The sequence below is a fragment of the Peromyscus californicus genome, unplaced genomic scaffold, assembly GCF_007827085.1.
Source record: "Peromyscus californicus insignis strain IS unplaced genomic scaffold, ASM782708v3 Scaffold_5__1_contigs__length_169319896, whole genome shotgun sequence".
NCBI classification, from domain to species: domain Eukaryota; kingdom Metazoa; phylum Chordata; class Mammalia; order Rodentia; family Cricetidae; genus Peromyscus; species Peromyscus californicus.
In genome coordinates this window covers 84,648,786-84,668,076 of record NW_026294573.1, presented here as the reverse complement: position 1 = coordinate 84,668,076, position 19,291 = coordinate 84,648,786, and the positions used below count along the sequence as shown (strand labels likewise).

The window sequence follows — 19,291 nt, the reverse complement described above, 5'->3', positions numbered from 1 at the left end:
TATGATGTTTGATTGATGTTTTTATGATATTGAGGTTGCTGATTTGAATTTCATTTAAAAAATTAACTGAATTTTGACTCAGGCTTAAGACAGAATTTCCAGCCATTTCTGAAAGGGCTCTAAACATACTTCTACCAGTTCTGTACTATATTTTGAGCAAAGCAGTATTCTCAACTGTGCTGATTTTAAAATAAAAATATAACTCAACTCTCCAAAGCTGTTGAAGATACTCTACATCTTGTAATACCAAATATTCAGTCAAGGTTTACTTCTTTATATAAAAACAGACAAGCACATTGATGTCATCAGTATGCAATTTTCCTTTTGCCTTTAATAAATAACATTTTACATATACAGAAGAATTGTTTTAAAGTAAAATTTTAAGACTTACTGTCAAGGGATGCTTGGTTTGCATATCCACTTTAGGTACCTGTATGCCAGGAGCCACTTAAAAATATCTCAGATAGAAGTTTTGCAATTAGAAAAAGTAGGTGAAATGGTAAGATGTGCAGGTTATAGAGAATGCTCTAGCTGCTCTGTGCTAAATAAATTAAAGAATGAAGATCCTGGAGGGAAAGAAACAGCTTTTGGCTGTTGTTAGAATCGGGGTGACCAAGGTCATATCTGTGTTGATGCCAAGGGTCTGAGGCAGCGATAAGGGAGAAAACTAGTGTTGTGAGATAATTGGGAGGTAGAATCTGCGAGGGCCATCCTTGGCTAAAATCACCTTGGTTACTCTACTACTTGTTTAAGTAACATAAATTCCAGCCACCACCACACACCTTCGTGCAAAACAAATGTGTCAGTTAGTGAAGTCTGTTCCTGCTTTATCCTGACTCTCTTAAAGTGTAGCTTATAGTTCATGGTCAAGTGTAAGTGTGGAGGCCCCTGGACAGCTGGGCAACTCCAGCTCCTAAGGACTACCTGGAAGTTCCTACAGACATTTACTACATTCCTGCCAGGAAGAGACACCACTCTGTGCTTAAGGCATCCTATTACATGCTCTGTGATCCATTTGACTCAGATCCTTTTACTATTCTTAAAGAAATAAACTTTTCCATGAGCCAAGCTCTATAATTTATTTCCTAACTCATTTCCAACCTATTTATCTTTTTGTGTTTGAGTTTTGGGACTTCCTAAACTAACAGAAAGCTCCCTAATTCATGAACAATGCCAGCCGTATCTGTGGGGTTGAGAAAAAAGTATGGGGCAGAATTAAACTGGGTGTTCCTCACCCTGTTGCCACTAACTCCTCTGCGCCTTGGAAGTTCTTAAAATACTCCTAACATAGTATCTTACCCACGGAATGAATATTCAATCTATAATCCTCATTCTTAATTCCATATTAATATGATAAAAAAATTTCATTTTTAAGAAACCTGTTAGCTGTCCACTGCATTCAATTAACTTTACTCCATAGTAGGAAAACAGAAACAAAAACAAAAATCTCACCTGTTCCCAGAAAACAGCTGTATTCTTTTTTCTAGAGCAAAATCTTTATTTCATGGATACACATTTCTTGTAGTATTTACCATATTCCATTTATAAAACAGAAACTAGGTGGGTGAATCTGACTGATACAAATCCCACTAAGTTCACTTATGCAAGCATAGAATTCATTCCGAGTGTTGGATTTTCCATGTGAGATCAGCACGTGGCACCACGTGATTCATTCTTTCCTGTTTGTATGAGTGCTTGCTCCATTGTTCTTCTTAGAATATTTCAGGTGTGCTGAAGCATGCATTAAAAAAAAATCTTGGCACTGTATCTGTGTTCATGTCAACAGCTGCAGTGTATATTGCTTAGACATACTATGGGTGTCTGTACATATCTTCATAAATGTAAATTTGGATCAGCCTAAGTATGTGTAAATATTTTTCTGTACATGTCTTATTCCTAGTACATGACTTATACTGTACATGATTTATTCCTAGTGGATTGCTTATAGTAATTAAGTGAGCTTTTTCATGTAGTCACTATATATGCAGAAGGATATGTGTTAATAAGGAATTAATAGGATCATTGTACCTCTCTTTTGATTTCTTCCTTTTTTCCTCCTTCATTTCCTTATCTCTTTCCTCCCTCTCTCCCTCCATCTCTTCTACCCTTCCTCTCTCCCTCCTCCCCTCTTCCCTCCTTCCCTTCTTCTCCCCTTCCTTCCTTCCTTCCTCCCTCCCTCCCTCCCTCCCTCCCTCCCTCCCTTCCTTCCTTCCTTCCCTCCTACCCACCACTCTTTGTTTCCTACTCTCAGCCCTTCTTTGTGTCTCACAACCATATATCTAATAAGTTTCAATCAGAACACAAATGTGTTCACTTTTCGTTACTCTTTAGGGACTTCAACTCATGATCTCTGATGGTCCGTTTGTCCAAACCTTAGATGTGTACTTTCGGCATTAGTGTAAGAATATTCTTACTGACCTCATCAGACTAGAAGCTATATGAACACCAAGAGAACATCTAAAAACCTGCTATCCAGGGAATAGCCTAATTCAGGACACGTGCTCAGCACTCTATAATTACTATTTCAAAGCATGGATGGGCATATTGATGGATAGATAGTTAATGGGTGGATGGATGGATGGCTGGCTGGATGGATAGTTGATGGATGGATGGGTGTGTAGATGGATGGATAGTTGATGGATGGATGGATGGATGGATGGATAGATAAAAAGAGGAAGAGTAGGGAGAAGGAGGGACAGATGGATTGATGGATGGGTTGATGGATGATGTATTGGTAGCTGGATGGATGGATGTACAGATGGAAGGATGAATAGACAGGTGGATGATTGATGAATAGTTAGTATCTATTTTCTCGAAACTGTTTCTTAAAAGACAGATGTTATATCACTCATTTGCTTAAAATTTACAAGGAGCTCTTCATCTTTCTCCGTGTACAATTCATGTCCTGTAATGTGATACACAAAATACCTCCTGATGTGGTTTCTGTTTACTCTGCTGTCAGCACTTACTACTATCTTTCTGTGAAACTGTATGTCATCTTAACTCTCTCAACCATTGTCTGTGCTTGAAATACTTCCTCATACAAAGACTTTTCTAGTTTCTCATGCCTTCTCATGACAGTATTAATGCAGTTTTGAGATTTATTAAAGATCTCATCCATTTGCATTTGACAGCTACCTTATTAAGTAGATAACATTGAAGTTGGTAACACAACTGATGTTGAATAGTTGAGATTTTAATTCAACTATCATTGCTTCAAAGCCTGGCACATGGCATGGACCAGCAGTATCAGACAATGTTCTACGATTGTAAGAAGATTGCTTAGCCATCTGAAGCTAGGCTTTCTCTTCTGTAGAATGAGTTTCATAAAATCAGCACTAGAGAATTGCTGCCAGGATACAGAGAGCTAAGGCATGCAATGAGCTTTGTGCAGTGCCTACACAAAGAGGCTGGTTGGTGTAGGAAGCCTGGCATTATTACTTATAGACTTGCTGCTTAGTAATAAGTTGCAATTTGTGACACTTATGTTCCTTTTTTTATATCTAAGAATCTATCTCTAATAACAATACAAGTAGAAGCTTTGCTAAATTTTCTACTCCTATTTACCTATTTGAGCATAAAGATCAGGCTTACCATATCCTTTAGAAAGCATTTGGTCCCTCTATTGATTAAAAAGAAAACAGGAATGATGAATCAAACAGATTTGTCATCTTTGTTCTCCTGTGTCTTCCTACCCCTGACAGTCATCTTCTCCAATGACGGGAGAAAGATCCCTTACCAATTCCAGGAAAGCACACAGAGGGGGTGGGATGTTCACCAGGCATCACCCACTGGACAGCAGGCTCTAAAATTCCATCTTCTTTTTATAAGTACCATATTTGCAAGAGAGAAATGTTCATTGCTGAGCAAATACCAGTCAGATACCTACCGTGTGTAATCTCTGAAGACCAGGTACTGAATTGACTAAAGGCTCTCCACATTGAGTGAAGTAGATCTATAAAACAGAGACAGGGATATTCTCTTTCAAGACTTTGATGAAAGTCATTTGAGTTGACTATTAACTAGGGAATGTTCTTCATGTCCTGTAAGCTGTTGTCTTGGGTAATGGATGATGGATGAATAAGAGATCCATGTGCCCTCACAATACAAAATTGAGAGTTGGAAATATGGTGGATTGTAGAGTAGATAGGAAGATTTTAGCTAGGTAAAGGGTCATTGTGCTTTTTCCTTAAATCAAGAGTTGCTTCTAGCCAACAGTAGCTATTTGTGGAGGAAGAACCTAATCAAGATGTGCTGGAGGAAATCTAGACTAAGAAGATTATCTCTTCTTGGTCTAGTGTGTTATATATGAAAATGTTTTTGTGCATTTTCCATGCCCCCATTTCTTCTCTTTTTCTCTTCTATTTTCCATCTTTACTTTGTAGCCTCTCTCTCCTCCATCTTTGGGAAAAGATAATACTGTAGGGGGTGTTAAAATCCCTCACTGTAATAAACCCCCTACACACACAAACACACACACACCTGGATTTTTAATGCTTATATTATGGTGATTTCTCTTACCCTGTAATATTATCACAAAGTGTTGCCAGACTAAGGTTGTTTTCCTCTTCTCTTGATTTAGAAATATCAAACATGCTTACTCCCTATACAGACACCAACAGTAATAACAACACAAAACACCACCACCTAGTGATCCTGAAGGGGCAGAGGATGTGACTACCAACACAACTTGAAAGTCTCTCAATCTGACCTCATCAATAAATCTCTATCTCCCTTAAGCAAATAAGAGCTGATCACTACATTGAATTATGATTACTTTTCTCAGCAGCACAAAAGAGAGTTCTCTGAAGGTCTAGATGTGACCTCAGCAGAGAAGAATTTAGAAGTCACTGCAAACTGAGATCAGTGGAGATGAAGCATCTTTTTTCTGAGGAAAAGTAGCAACATCACATTTTTTTTCTCCCACTCTGCTGTCCTTGAGTCAAAGTGGACAGAATTCAGAGAACTCAATGGTATGGAATGATCTCATGTAGGGAAAAGGAGGAGTGATAAAATGGCCCAAAGTCTGACTTGTAGCTCTGTCGTTCATAGTTCAGTTTCCTCCCAGGCTCTGTCTGAGAGCTGTATCCTATCTTTGCTTCCTCCTTCTGCTGGGTAATTTCTGGTGCTTCTGTAAGTCTAAACAGGTTGGAACAAAGCCAGTGATATCACTGGGACTCTAAGTTTAATGATCCCTGCATTTAACAGGGACTTTAAGGTATAGACCTTTGTTCAATTCATTCTGTTTTTGAACCTTAATTGCCTCACTTAGGAAATTAATCCATTTAAGAATTAAACAAGCTCATGGAACACAGAGGGTGTTCGAGCAGTGTCTTTGTTTCTATAGGAGGCATCAAAGCCTCTAAATGGAAACTTAGCAAGGAAAGTTTGAGCATTAGCTCAGTAGTAAGACACTTGAACTTCACTTAAAATGCTGTATGACTCATCTGGGATCTGTTTTGCAGGGTTAGTGATGAGCTGAGTACCCTGTATTCAGCAGATTTTCCATGACACTGAGATCTACTCTTTTATCTCTAAGCTCATATCACACAAATCTTTTCTGGGGTCTATGGGAAACTACAAAAACCAGAATGAAGCAAGAACTCATTTGCATCTCTTTTCTCCATAGGTCATCCAGATGTTGAACAGCCCTGTAAATCCAGTGTCAGAACCTGGAGTCCAAATTCAGCTGTTAACCCACACACAGTCCCTCCAGCTTGTCCTGAGCCACAAGGCTGCTACCTCGAGCTGGAATTCCAGTACCCCTTGGTCCCTGATTCATTGACCATCTGGGTGACCTTTGTCTCCACTGACTGGGACTCCAGTGGAGCTGTCAATGACGTCAAACTATTGACAGTCAGTGGAAAGAACATCTCTTTAGGTCCTCAAAATGTTTTCTGTGATATCCCACTGACCATCAGACTCCGGGATGTGGGTGAGGAGGTATACGGCATCCAGATCTATACTCTTGATGAACACCTGGAGATTGATGCAGCCATGCTGACCTCTACTGCGGACAGTCCACTCTGTCTAGAGTGCAAACCCCTACAGTATAAAGTGCTCCGGGACCCACCTCTCCAGGAAGACATAGCCTCATTACTACACCTCAACAGAAGATTCGTGGACATGTAAGTGCCTTCTCCCTATCGGGAGCTGATATAATGCATGGGCTGTGGAGAGATGTGGGGAAAGTCAGAAAATCCTGGACTAGAAGGAGAAAGTTCATCTTAGTAGGACTTGCTTCTAGAGACTGTATCCCAGTGTTGGGTGGGGGCTTGGTTTCAGTAAGGCAGAGGTGGTGTAATGGGAAGGGTCATGAATAATCATAGGGGGTCAGGAGTGTGGACATTTCTTCTCTGTGACCTTCACTTATCTCTCCAAAGTTTGGTATTTTCAACAGCAAACAAAGGAGTAGGATGTGAATGACAGTGAAAAGGTCCTTGATTACTAATAAAAAGGGGGGAAGCTGAACTTTACTAATGACTTCCTTGTATGTAAACTTGAAGCAGATTGGTACATTCTGATTACTTCTCCAGTGTACAAAAATGGTGATGTAGTAACAACTTCAGTGGAACTTGAGGACACACCTAGGAAACTGCATGAAAATGTTCCTAGACATTGAATACCTCTAGTCACCATCTTTCTGTTTGTTTTAGTTCCTGAGGTAGAACAGAGTCCCTAACTTCTTTGATCATTGAGAATCCATGACTGCTTTTTATGGGAGAAGAGGAAATGCTCACTATATTTGTCTTCAACATTTACTTTTTAAGCTCTTTTCTAGCATTTTCTTTACATCTTTGGGATACATGTCTTATAAGAAAGATGCCTTTTGATGAGGTCATTAGTAGTGTGTGTGTGTATGTGTGTGTTTATCACTTATCTGTTGTTATGACCAAAAAAAAGGGCAACTGTGTTAAATTGATGGTACAAGGCTTATGTTGTCTCTAATTTTAGAACGTTTAGAATATTGTCACTTGGACATGCTCCTACTGACCATTGCTAGAGGCAGGACAGAACACCATGACAGGGAACATATAGTAGAAAAGAGATGCTTGATTTATGGCATCTTGAAAGCAAAGAGAGGGCTTTACTTTCATCATAGCATTCATTATCCAGAGCTCAATAAGTTCATGAATCCATGAATATATTAATCCCTTTATGCTATCAAAGCCTTCAGGATACAGTCACCTCTCAAAGGCCCCCATCTCTGGACTCTGCTTCAATGGGACCTAAATCTTTGATACATGAACTCTCAGGCAATATTTAAGTTCCAAACCATAGTATCTTGTCTACCAGACAGAAGTCTATAATAAAGTCAGTGTCACTTATTCATTTCACCCATTCTATAACCACAGCCCTACAGTCATTATCAATTTGCAAAGAAGGAAAAAGGAGGCTTTCAGACATGAGGTCACTTGTTTAGAGAGTGGTGAGATGGAGTTGAAATGTAACCCCAAGTTGGTTGGTCCAACTTGTGTTCTGTCAACGATTTATCTATCTAACTTCTATTTTAGTCTTTAAAATGTGTTGGAGAATTAACTGCCTAATTTGAGAGTGAAGAGTCTGTGTAGTCAATCAACAAACCTTATATAATACTTCCTATGTGCAAGAAACATGAGTGGGGGACATTTTGAATAATGGAAAGAACAATAGCCCAGGATGCAGATGCTTCTTATTTAGCCCTAGACAGCCCACTTACTAAAATGAGGTAAATGGGTTACTCTCTTTGAGCACTCCTTTTTCCTCCATGTGATGAAAATACTGAACTCCATGATTTCTACAAGTTTTGTGTGGCTCTTTATTCAGTTATAAGATGATGATATAAGACACTATCTCTACTCTATGCACTCAGAAATATTTACTAAGCCAATCATTAATGGAAACCAAATTCTGGAAGGAAACTTTTAATCTTTTTAAGAGACAGAACCACTTTCAAACACTTTACCAGCACTTCCCTTTAAATGCCAGCAATTAGCGTGCACATCTCAGGCAAAGCATTGCCCATTCATTGGACAAGAGATGAAGAACATCTGTTTAGGAACTCCGAGGGAGCCCTTGGTTTCTGTTTGAGAACGTACTTAAAACTTAAGTACATCATCTTCCATGAAAATATTCCATAACCCTGTCTCGTTCATCTCCTCACTTGTCTGGGCTGGTAAAGTTCTGTAAATTTGTAGCCACTTAAGATTTCTTTATAAAATAATAGGGGAAAGAAATAATAGATGCCTTAAAACCTCAGCTTAAACCCAGCTTTCTTTCATTTTTTGCTTTGATTTATGAGCCTGTGAGAGCTGACATGGGTTTGATGAGTACAGAATGGAGGAAATGAAACAGAAGAAAAAGCACCCCAAATTCTATTCTCTGCTAAGCCACTAACTCACTCTGGGATCTTGGATGAGTCACTTACTCTTTCTGGTTCTTAAATACCTCAATTCTATAAGAGGGAGATTGTACTCAAACCTTAAATTCGATTGCTCGTTTCAAAACCTTGATATACTTTTAAATGGCCTGGTTCTCACCTTCTCTCTCTCCCATCTTTTTCCTGGGTATTGACTTAATAGTCAGGCCTGAGGATCAGGACTTGTAAACATCTCCTGAAGTGGCTATAATATGTCATGAAGTTTCAGACCTACTGCTCTTAAGCAGCCTCCTGGCTCCTAGCATATTGCCCCAGATCAGCTGTATCAGCCTCACTTGGGAACCCAGAAAGGCCAGGTTCTCAGGCCCTGGCCAGCCTACTGAATCAGAAAGTCCATGTGTAGCGTCTCTCCAGGTAATTTTCTTGTTAGCTAAAGTTTAACAGCCACTGCTCTTGGGGAGCTCTAAAGCCCAGGAATCACCAAGTTCTCTTTCACTCTTAAAGGTACTCTTTCAATTACAAGTATGAGTGGAAGGCAGTCTGTGTAGTCAACTATACTGGGAACTGTGGATGACAAGAACCACTCAGACTGGCCCCTTCAATGAAAGCACTCAACCTGAGTGCTGAGGAGAGGACACCCCACAGAGTCTCTGTGATAGAAACAGCGGTTCCTTTGCACTTCACATCCAAAAGCATCACACTGTTAGGTCCACACTCTCGTGTACCATTTGTTTTTTTGTTTCGTTTTAGTTGTTGTCCACGTGACAATGAAACATTTCTTTATAGTCCCTTGTATGTGACAAGTGCCAGACTCAGGTACTGATTAGCCTTCCTGTTTGCCTGTTTTTAAAATGTATTTACTTTTATTTTATGTGTATGTTTTGCTGTGTAAACATATGTGCACCACATGTGTGCCCACCGAGGCCAAAGGAAAGCATTGGATCTCTCAGAAACTGGAATTGCAGATGACTGAGAACTATCCTGTGGGTGCAGGGAATAGCACTCTGGTCCTCTCACAGACCACGAAGCACTCTTAACCACTGAGCCGTCTCTCTAGCCCCTTCCTATTTGCCTCTCGTGAGAATCAAAAAAAAAAAAAAATTGTTGGAGGTTAATGCTGGATCGGGCTGGGCTTCCTCAACTGAATATATTCTGAATCACTGAGGAATAAAAGGAAAACACATCACCTCAAGTCCATCTACCATTTCAACTCTTCCTTTATCTCTCAGTAATTTGAGTATTGAAGCCTACCACAAACTGTGCGTGTGCGTGCGCGTGCGCGCGCGTGTGTGTGTGTGTGTGTGTGTGTGTGTGTGTGTGTGTGTGTGTGTGAGAGAGAGAGAGAGAGAGAGAGAGAGAGAGAGAGAGAGAGAGAGAGGTTGCTTCTTTTAATTTTTTCCATATCGAATAAATTGGCTTTTATACAAGTTCTATATAAAAGGCTGTTTTGGAGAAAAGTGGAGGGGTCTTTTTCTTCTGACTCACCCATTACATGTTTCCCTTTGACCTTAGTCTCTATTTTTTTCTCCCAACAAAAATATTTATTCTTTCTGTTATCTGCACTGGAGATAGTTTTCTAAGGTATGACATTGATGGAGAGAGCCTTCTATGCTTGCTCCATGGAAGTTTCTGGTAGACTAATTACTGTTGGCCAGGACAAGAAAGAAATGTGGATTGGTTCCACCTACTTAAGCCAAACACTACATTTGTATGAGAATTGACACTATCAGAATTAAAGGGCCAGCACCAACATTGCTAATAACTAACTAACTCAGCATGTGACACCAAAGCACATTATGACATCTTTGGGGCCTCGGTTTCCATTCCTATAAAATATAAAATGAAGGGCCAGCACATTAAGAATTGCTCTATGGACAAATCTACATAGAGAGGGTAGCTTAGGAAAAGTGAGTTTTATACTTTACTGCATTAAAAGAATACAACAGGGGTTGCTTGGAATAATTAGTCCTTACAGACTCTAACTGGCTCCGAAAACCTTACTGAAATGTGTTACCTGTGACCAATACCAGTCATTTACTGTTGACACTGCTTTAAGTTCCTTCCAAGTTCTTACAGAGCAAGTGGGAAAGTCAAACCTCAAAATGATGTGTCCAGCCTTGAATGGCTAGTTCATAGCCAGGTTCAAGTCCCAGATCTAATTCCAAACTCTCCCTCTTAGCCACTCTACCTTATACTTTCATATCAGAAGATACAGTCTAAGAGCTCGAGGGGTGCACTGGCTTGTCCACATTTCTAGCCACAAAATGTAGAATAGGGGATTGCCAGGCAGAAGACACCGGCCAACAATCAGGTCCTGTGACTTACTGCTGGTATCAAAGAGTACACATCATGTGGTTCTCTATGACCCTGGATGGGAAAAAAGAGCAAGTTTGTTTTTCACTTTCCCTTGTTTTCATACAGTCTTTAGATTAACCCCAAAATGAAGACTCTGTATAAAACTAACCAATGATAGATAGATAGATAGATAGATAGATAGATAGATAATGTAAAGTGTTAAATCAAACCAGAACAGTAAACAGCTGCTCACTCACTCATTTTTTTTTTTTTTTGGTTTTTCGAGACAGGGTTTCTCTGTGTAGCTTTGCGCCTTTCCTGGAACTCACTTGGTAGCCCAGGCTGGCCTCGAACTCACAGAGATCCGCCTGGCTCTGCCTCCCGAGTGCTGGGATTAAAGGCGTGCGCCACCACCGCCCGGCATTCACTCATTTTTGAATCTGTCTGTTTCATCCATCTAACGATTCAGTCAACAAATATTCAAATATTCCCTGGCTGTCTATTTGGTGCTGTACTCTGTGTTTAGAAATGAAGAAGGGGTGGTGCTAATTTCTCAAAGTTCTCAGGCTCTATGGGAAACAACGTTAACTCTGTTGTAGATGGATTTGTCTTTGGGTACCAGCTCACAAAAAAAAAAAAAAAAAAACAACAACAACATGGAGATTTATTAATTATGAAAATTTGGCCTTTAGTTTAGGCTTGCCCTACTTGATCTTATAATTTAAATTAACACATTTACATTAATCTACGTTTTGCCTCATGGCTTTTTATGTCTTTTCCACATTGCATCTCCTGTTTCTCCTCTGTGTCCTGGTTTCTCTCTCGTGTGCCTTGATTATCTCTTCTTTTCTCTCTGCCTAGAAGACCTGCCTAACCTCTTCCTGCCTAGCTATTGGCCATTCAGCTCTTTATTAAACCAATCAAAAGGCACCTTGGCAAAGACACATCTTCAGAGCATACAAAAAGAGTATTCCACAACATGCTGTGAATGATGTTCTGATGACACCAAAACATTGAAAAAACTGAGATATAAACTTAGAACTGGAATATAAGTTCTCCAAATGCTGCATTTCTTTTTTCTTTCTGTTGACTAATGTCTTCTGAGCACCTAGAACCATTCCAATCACAAAGCAGGCACTCAGTAAATGTTTTTTATTAAATCTGGAATGGAGGAACCAGAGGAGCTTAACACTCATGGAGAATCAAAGAACCTAAAATTTACTAAGTGTTTACTAAGTGCTTGTCAAACACTTACTAAAGGCTTCACATAGATAACCTCAGTGACCTTAGTAGTTAAACAATCCCCTTCTTCCCCGGTTATAGATAATGACCTGAAACTCCAAGGCTGGATGGATAATAGAGTTCACACAGCTATCAAGTGGCAGAGCTGGGCCTTATTAAGTGGGTGGCTCTATTGACTGTTAACTGTCATTCTCTTGGTTGGTGCCTCTCTCCTCATATTCTTTTCAATAGCAGAAAGATTCTTGCCCTTTTTTCTCTCCCAACTCACTTCTTTGTATATCCCATTGTATGCATTTATTGACTCTCTAATCTTCAGATTGCCATGCGTCCAACTCTATATCTGCCCATTTTACCTGATCTCCCTGACATTTTCAGTGTAACTTAGGAGTAAAGGAATTGCATTCTCAGGATATAGATAGGTACTGTAACCCTGACTCCAGAATTCTATAGACCAGACGTCAAACTCTTCCTTTGGAGTCCAAATGCTCAGAACCCATGTCCATCAGTGTGAATCTGCCAGTTCACTCATGAGTTTATTTGATCAACAAATATTTTGATGGTTTTCACTTAAGTCCAGGTATTTCTAGTTGCTATAATGAACAGAACAGGAAAAACATCCCTCTTTCCATTGACTCTTAAAATACAGCTGGAAAAGACAAAAAGAAACAAGTACTCATATGACTAAGTGAGCAAGCATGTGATGCCAACTTAAGCCAGTATTTAGCCTAATTCAGGGTCAGCTGGAGGCACAGGTGGTTCCAGCAGGCTGTTTCTATGGCTCTTCAGCTGAGTCACCACTTTCATTTTCCTGTTTTTTTTTTTCTGAAGACCCATTTATTTATAGAACTTTCTCTTTATCACCCAATCATCTATTCTTTGTTGTTATATGTATTCATACACTATATAGTCAAAATCCAGGAAAATCATTTTCAGTAACACGTTTCATTAAACATATTATTAAGTGTCTGTTCTGTGCTATACATTACATTTAGACTAGACATAGCACTGGTCAATCACTGACTCCGTTCCCCTAGTTTAAAGAGAACACAGAGAGGAATCAGGGACACAGTCATGCATGACAAGCGCCATGTTATGAGGAGTGAAGCAGGACCATAGGAAAGCCCTGAAGTGGGGCTAGCCTGGTTTGAGAGGAAAGGAAGGTTTCCTGGGGTGAAATCTACATAGACCTAAAATATATGGACTGTTTGAACACTGAAGTTTGTCATGGCTCATATGGCAGAAACCAAGTTGTGTCCAGTGAGCAGTGATGAAGGAAGAGATGAGAAAAAGATGAAAGAAAAAAAGAATGCATTTATGAATGAATGAATAAATAAATGGATGAATGAATGGGCACATGCAGAGAAACTCATAGGTGTACAAGCTCAATCACAGACCTAATGTAAAACCTTGAAGTAGTAATAATGGAACTCTGGCTAATCTATCTAATTCATACACCTATTGATTTATTATTAATTTTTTAATTTATTTATTTAATTTATTTAATTAATTTATTTAATTTAATTATTACACAAAAAAGGGTTTGTTATGACAGTTTAATATTTATGTATTGTTACACTTTGCTCATATTCACCTCATTACCCATTTTTGCTTTCCCAACTATTATTATATCTAGAATCTCTCTCCATAACAAGTCATATTTGCATATATTTAAAGATTCCACATATCAAAGAAAGCATTTAGTATTTGTCTTTTTTTTCTCTCTCTATTGCTCTCTTTTCCATTAAATATCTTTCTCTTGCCCCTCAAACAGCTGTCTTTTGACTTTCCTGTCTGTCTGTCTGTCTAACCATCTATCTGTATTTCAGAAGGGGAATTGTAGTATGTCCTGAATCTCCTTACTTTGCTCAATGTGATTCTTCAATTTCTATCAATTTTTCTATAATTGACATCACTTTGCTCATTATTTAAACTACCATCTCATGTATCATAAAACAAATATGCTCCAAGTTACTTAGTCAGACCCTATAAAGATTAGATTTTATGTTATTTCGCCATTTTTTTATTACATATAAGCAAGCAAGTAACAGAGTCTATATTTTTCTATGATAGTTCTTCAGTGAATCTGCTACTGTTGGTGTTCTGTATGAATTTCTGTGTAAGCACAAATATGCAAGCATTTCCCTAGGGTCAATACTGATAAATGGAATTGCTGGACCATAAACTATGAACCTTTTCCATTTTAGTAGACATCACCTAAAGCATTCTGAGAAGGCAAACTATTGTGTATCTCACTTCTTTTCAGCAAGCCTTGTAATTCCACCATCATGTGCTTATTCTGTGATACATTGAAAGTGGTTCATCTGTGCCCACTTGATGCATTTAATATGACTTTTCAATGACGTCATTCTTGAGTGAACAACTTTTTAAATATTCCCTGGATATTTCCAGGAGTTTCTTGTTCTGAGGCTTCTATATTAATAGCTTTAAGATAGCACTTATCTTTCATAGCTTCAGACTTCCCTCATCTGCTCTGTTAAACAGGGATTCCAATGCCAACGCTCCCTCATTTCCATCAGTAATTGGGATCAAGGTGAAACAGGGAGTCAAGAGGGAATGAGTATTCATGAAGTGGTTATTCTGAGTCATCCTTTATGAATTGATATGTTTATCAAACACTTCTTTATTGCACTCCCTTTGCTGGGAACCTGGCCATGTTCTGAAGATAAAATAGGTAGCAAGCACCAATCTGCTTGCTGTCCTCAGTAGAATCTAAATTTAGTCTCTGTGATAATCACCCTCACATGTACTCTTATGAATAGCAGCATTTCTTGGTATCAACGTTGACATTACTACCACCATGTAGGAAGCATCTGACACTGAGTACTTGTTGTAAGTTTGCCAATAAAGTCTAGGTGCTAGCACAACTGATTTTTAGATGAGGAATTCAAGACTCAAAGAGACACTCAATTAATTTAAGCGTCTAGAATTAACAGAGCTCAAGATGCAAATTTTATCTATTTGCCTGCCCTGCCCCCTCCCCAAAGCTGTACCTGCCTGGCAAAGCTACAGACTATAAGTTGCTGGATATCTGAAAAAGTACCAAGTAGTATCTTGATGGATGGAGAAACTGGATAAAAATAGCTTATTCTTGATGCCAAAAGCAACAGGAAAAGAAAAAGAGATGGGGAGAGGCAAAAAAAATCATCTTTATTTTTAGAACATTAAATAAATAAAGAAGAGGAGGTTTAAGGAGGCATAGACATTGTCAGACCAACAAGGTTTCCAGTAATCCATTGCTGATATGCAGAATTCGGGCTGAACCACATCCTGAACAAGGCCTTCCTTCTCCCACGTTTGCCCTACAGGATTTTGCCCATGCTTGGAGGTGCTGCCCAGAAAGGCAAAGAGTCAGTATAAGGGTTGAGAGGTCTCTTCCCAGTCCCAGAATTAGTACCATTGATCTTGGCTCAAACCAAGCATCATGGATAGCATCTTACTCTGTATGTGGAAGCTGGGCATCACCCACCTATGACTCCTGCTTACCAGTCCTCAGTCAAATCCTCTCAGAATGAAAAATGAGTCCTGGGAATATCACAATAAGCAAGAGGGCTCAGCAAAATTGAAGAATCTTCAGGATTAGCAGCAGTCAGATGTACTGACTGTGTCTTGCCACCCTAATGATTAGGATAACATGAAGGGACCCTGTCTGATGGTGACCACCACCACAAATCACTAATCTGAATGTTTGAGTCAGTCGATTGCAGTACTGGGCTTTAACCAAAGTGTCTCTCTCTACCACTTCTCTTCTACAAGTAGGGAAATAGAACCACAGAAGTTCAGTGATGGGGCATAAAGCTTTGATAGTAAATGTGTCCATATGCTCATCCATCCATTCACTCACTCACTCATTTAATAAGATGTGACTGCTGGGGGGCTGGAGAGATGCTCAGCAGTTAAGAGCACTGACTGCTCTTCCAGAGGACCCAAGTTCAGTTCCCAGCACCCACATGGCAGCCCACAACTGTCTGTAACTCCAGTTCCAGGGGACCCTCACACAGACATACACACAGGCAAAACGCAAATACACATAAAATACAAATAAATAAATATTTTTTAAAAAGATGTGACGACTGGGTTGGTGAGATGACTCAGCAGGTAAGGATGCTTGTCAGTAAGGCTGCCAACTAGAGTTCAGTTTCTGAAAACCACATGACAGAAGAGGAAAACCAACTTCCTCAAGCTGCCTCTAACCTCCACACGTGTACACTGGCACTGGAGTGCCAACATAGGCACACACAAACAAAAGTAATTAAAAAAATAATGAAGTGACTACTACATGTCAGTCTTTGTGGTGGCTCTACAGTTCCAAGTCTTACAATCTCATAGGAGAAGTAAAGGAAACTCAATGTAAGCACACAAAAATATAGTTACAAACAGAGGAATCTTATTGTGGGAGGTCACAATACAATATCCCCCCGCTTAAATTGGATAAGATATGGAAGAAGAGACAAGACAGATAAACAGGGGTAAGATTATGAAGGGGCTCATGTTTCATGTTAGAGAGTTTGGATTTATTCACTGCAAATAAATGGGCTCAACAAAATGGAAGGTCAGCTGAGTTGTTCCATGGCATTGCTCTTGGTCAATAAAGGATGGAGAAAGTATGGCTGAGTCTTTTAAAGACCAAACAGGGGACCAAATGACTCTAAAATATGTGTTAAAGGCAGGGACAACTTTCTGATTAACACAGAGACTGGAGAGTGACTTTCGAGTGTCTGGATTGACTACAGAGTGAACAATGTGTCATTTTCTGAAACAGCGGAAGGAATATATTTTAATTTAGCTTATTGTTAGGGATTGTTAGGTAGACTAACAATCTTGCTTTTCAGTATATCATGTTGGAGATATCTAAGAATCGTATGCAAAGAGATGCTCAGTTCAGAGGGCTGTTAAACATATAGACCCCATTTGCTCATAACTAGAACGGAAACTACAGACTCAATTTCTATTCACACTATGATGAGTTTCTCTTTTAAACAGCTACTATCCATAGCCGCAAAATTGTTGTTTCATATAATATTCTCTAGTCTACATAATTTTTAGCAAATCATTACAGACAAAATAATCTGCTTATTTCTAATAGCATTCAAACCTTCTAGAGACTGCCTATGTTAAACTCTTCTCTGTATAATGAAATTCTAGTTACCCCACAAGATAAATGGTTTCCTCATTTTGAAAAGATACTCAGAGAAGGTATGCAACTGGCCTTTATGTAATACATAGGGGAAAGATGGCTTTGCTGACTACAAGTTAGAAATCATATAACAGGACTGGAGAAATGACTCAGCCAATAATGGCTAGAATATAAAGAATATCATACAATACACATATGGCAATGCATTTATATTTAATGGTTAAACACCAGGTACCATGTTTAGCACTTTTAAATACTTATCTCACTTAATCCTTTCAGAGAGTCCCTTGAGTTTTTATTATTGTTAACTATAAAGTCAAAGAAAGAAAACTGCTTAAAGCTAGGTTTGACAGTACATGCCTGTAAGTCCAATACTCAGGAGATAGATGCAGGCTGACCAAGCATTTAAGGCCAGCCTAGTCTACATAGTGACTTCACAGTTAGCCGGGAAACCCTGTATAAACCCCTCCTCCAAAACATAACGTAAATTTGTTCATAGAATTTTGAGATGATATTTCAAAACACTGCTCACCTGAGCCTCTCACAGTAGCATTTAGGAAGAAACCTTCTGTCAGTCAGAATTGTAGATAAGAACTGTAAGGATCCTCCTCAGGTGTGGTTGACGATTAGATAGCCCAGTCCAGTTGTCGCTTAGCATTATAGGTTAGAGAGAGAATTGGCATTACAGCTCTAGGGAGATGGGGGATGGGTCTCAATACCCCAGGTATAACATGTTACTACAGCAAGTGTCCATCCCTGTTGTGTCAGGGAGGTATGTAAAATGAAGTGTTATGTCTACATACTTAGTTCTATAAATTACTATAGATTTCTCTTGGTCAGTATTCTCACAGCATATTGATAGCACTTCTGAGGAAGGAAATAATGAGTCTGTGGCTTTGTAAAAGAGCATTAGTTTAAACCCTGTAGATGCTCGTGGATCATGACTCTTTCTTGTCAGTCTCCCAAGAGTTGTTAGAATGCTGTCTTCAGTTTTTTCCTGACATTAGGTTAAAAAAAAAAATGAAACCTCCTCTCTTATTGTGTATTCCAAGGCTGGCTTTCTTAGAGGAGCTCCTTGGTAAGAAATAAATTAATGAAATCAGGTGGCAATGGGTCTCCTGGGGTTACTACTTTTCTGTTATTTTCTATCCACCCTGGGGGTAGATAGGATGAACTCGACTTGGTTATTCAGCTCAAATTCTTGATTTTTAAGAAAACAAATGGATGAAGAGGAAAGAAAAGGAAAATAACAGCTGTCAGAGCAATTACAGATGTGAGAGGGAAGGAATTTAATCTCACACTGGGCACTAGCAAGAGAAGAAGACAAAATCTTTTCAGCCTACCCTTGGAGACACTGAGAACCACAAAGGCAGGTCATGATGGTTTATGTTGTGACTGTTGAAACAGGAACTTCACACATGGTGTTTGAGGTGCTGAATCTGGAATCAGGAAGTCTGATTCACAAACCAGCATGCAATGTGACCTGGCCCAGTTCTCTTTGCTGTGTAGCCTAAGCTCTGTCCTCTGAACAGAATAGCTGGGATTCTGTGTGTTCTTAAAGAGGGTGGCAGGAAACACTAAGGAGATAATAGGCTTGCGAGAATGTGATGCAGCCTTGAGAACTGCAAAAATTTAAATGTCCATGACTCTTCCTCTTCTTTGGTTTTCATTAGGTTTGTTCTTAGCCAGTCCCACGCTGGAGTGTGTATGTGAGGCAGAGATTGGCATGATCTTACACATCCCAAAGAGTACAATTGCTGTGATTCAGTGTTGGACTAGAAAAAAAGAAAAAGAAAACGTTAAGTGAACTGTAATCAGAAAGAGATAGGAAGGGGATGCAACACGCACGTATGTGATGACTTGGACACTCAAGGATCAAAAGACAAAACTAAAAGGTTCTCCTTCCAGAACCTCAGTTCTCTTTTCCCTAAAGTGGGGGATTGAGTCAGGCATGTGAGTCAGTCTTTTATTCATTCAACAGACACTTAATTACCACTATCTGTCAGGCTTTGAAGACTAGCCTTCTAGGAGCTTAGCTTCATTAATGTGAAAGGTGTACCAGTAAACAAGGGATTGTAAAACAGACTGAAATGTTATGCTAAGGAAATCCCAGTAACTAGAAATTCTTCATTCTGCTCCAAGAGTTAATGAGAAGCCCCTATAACAGACTACATTATTAATATTGAAGGGTCATATGGTTTATTCAGAGAGTGGAGGTGAGGCTGCCTCCTTATGGTGAT

General features: G+C 39.3%; 1 protein-coding gene across 1 annotated transcript in view; it reads left to right on the top strand.

Moving 5' to 3' along the window:
• Pappa (pappalysin 1) overlaps window positions 1-19,291 on the top strand; it is a 246,389-nt gene that overhangs the window by 78,208 nt on the left and 148,890 nt on the right. Inside the window, exon 7 of the mRNA XM_052717315.1 lies at window positions 5,630-6,128. Within this exon, the coding sequence (XP_052573275.1) occupies window positions 5,630-6,128 (499 nt within the window). The remainder of the gene's footprint in view (window positions 1-5,629; window positions 6,129-19,291) is intronic.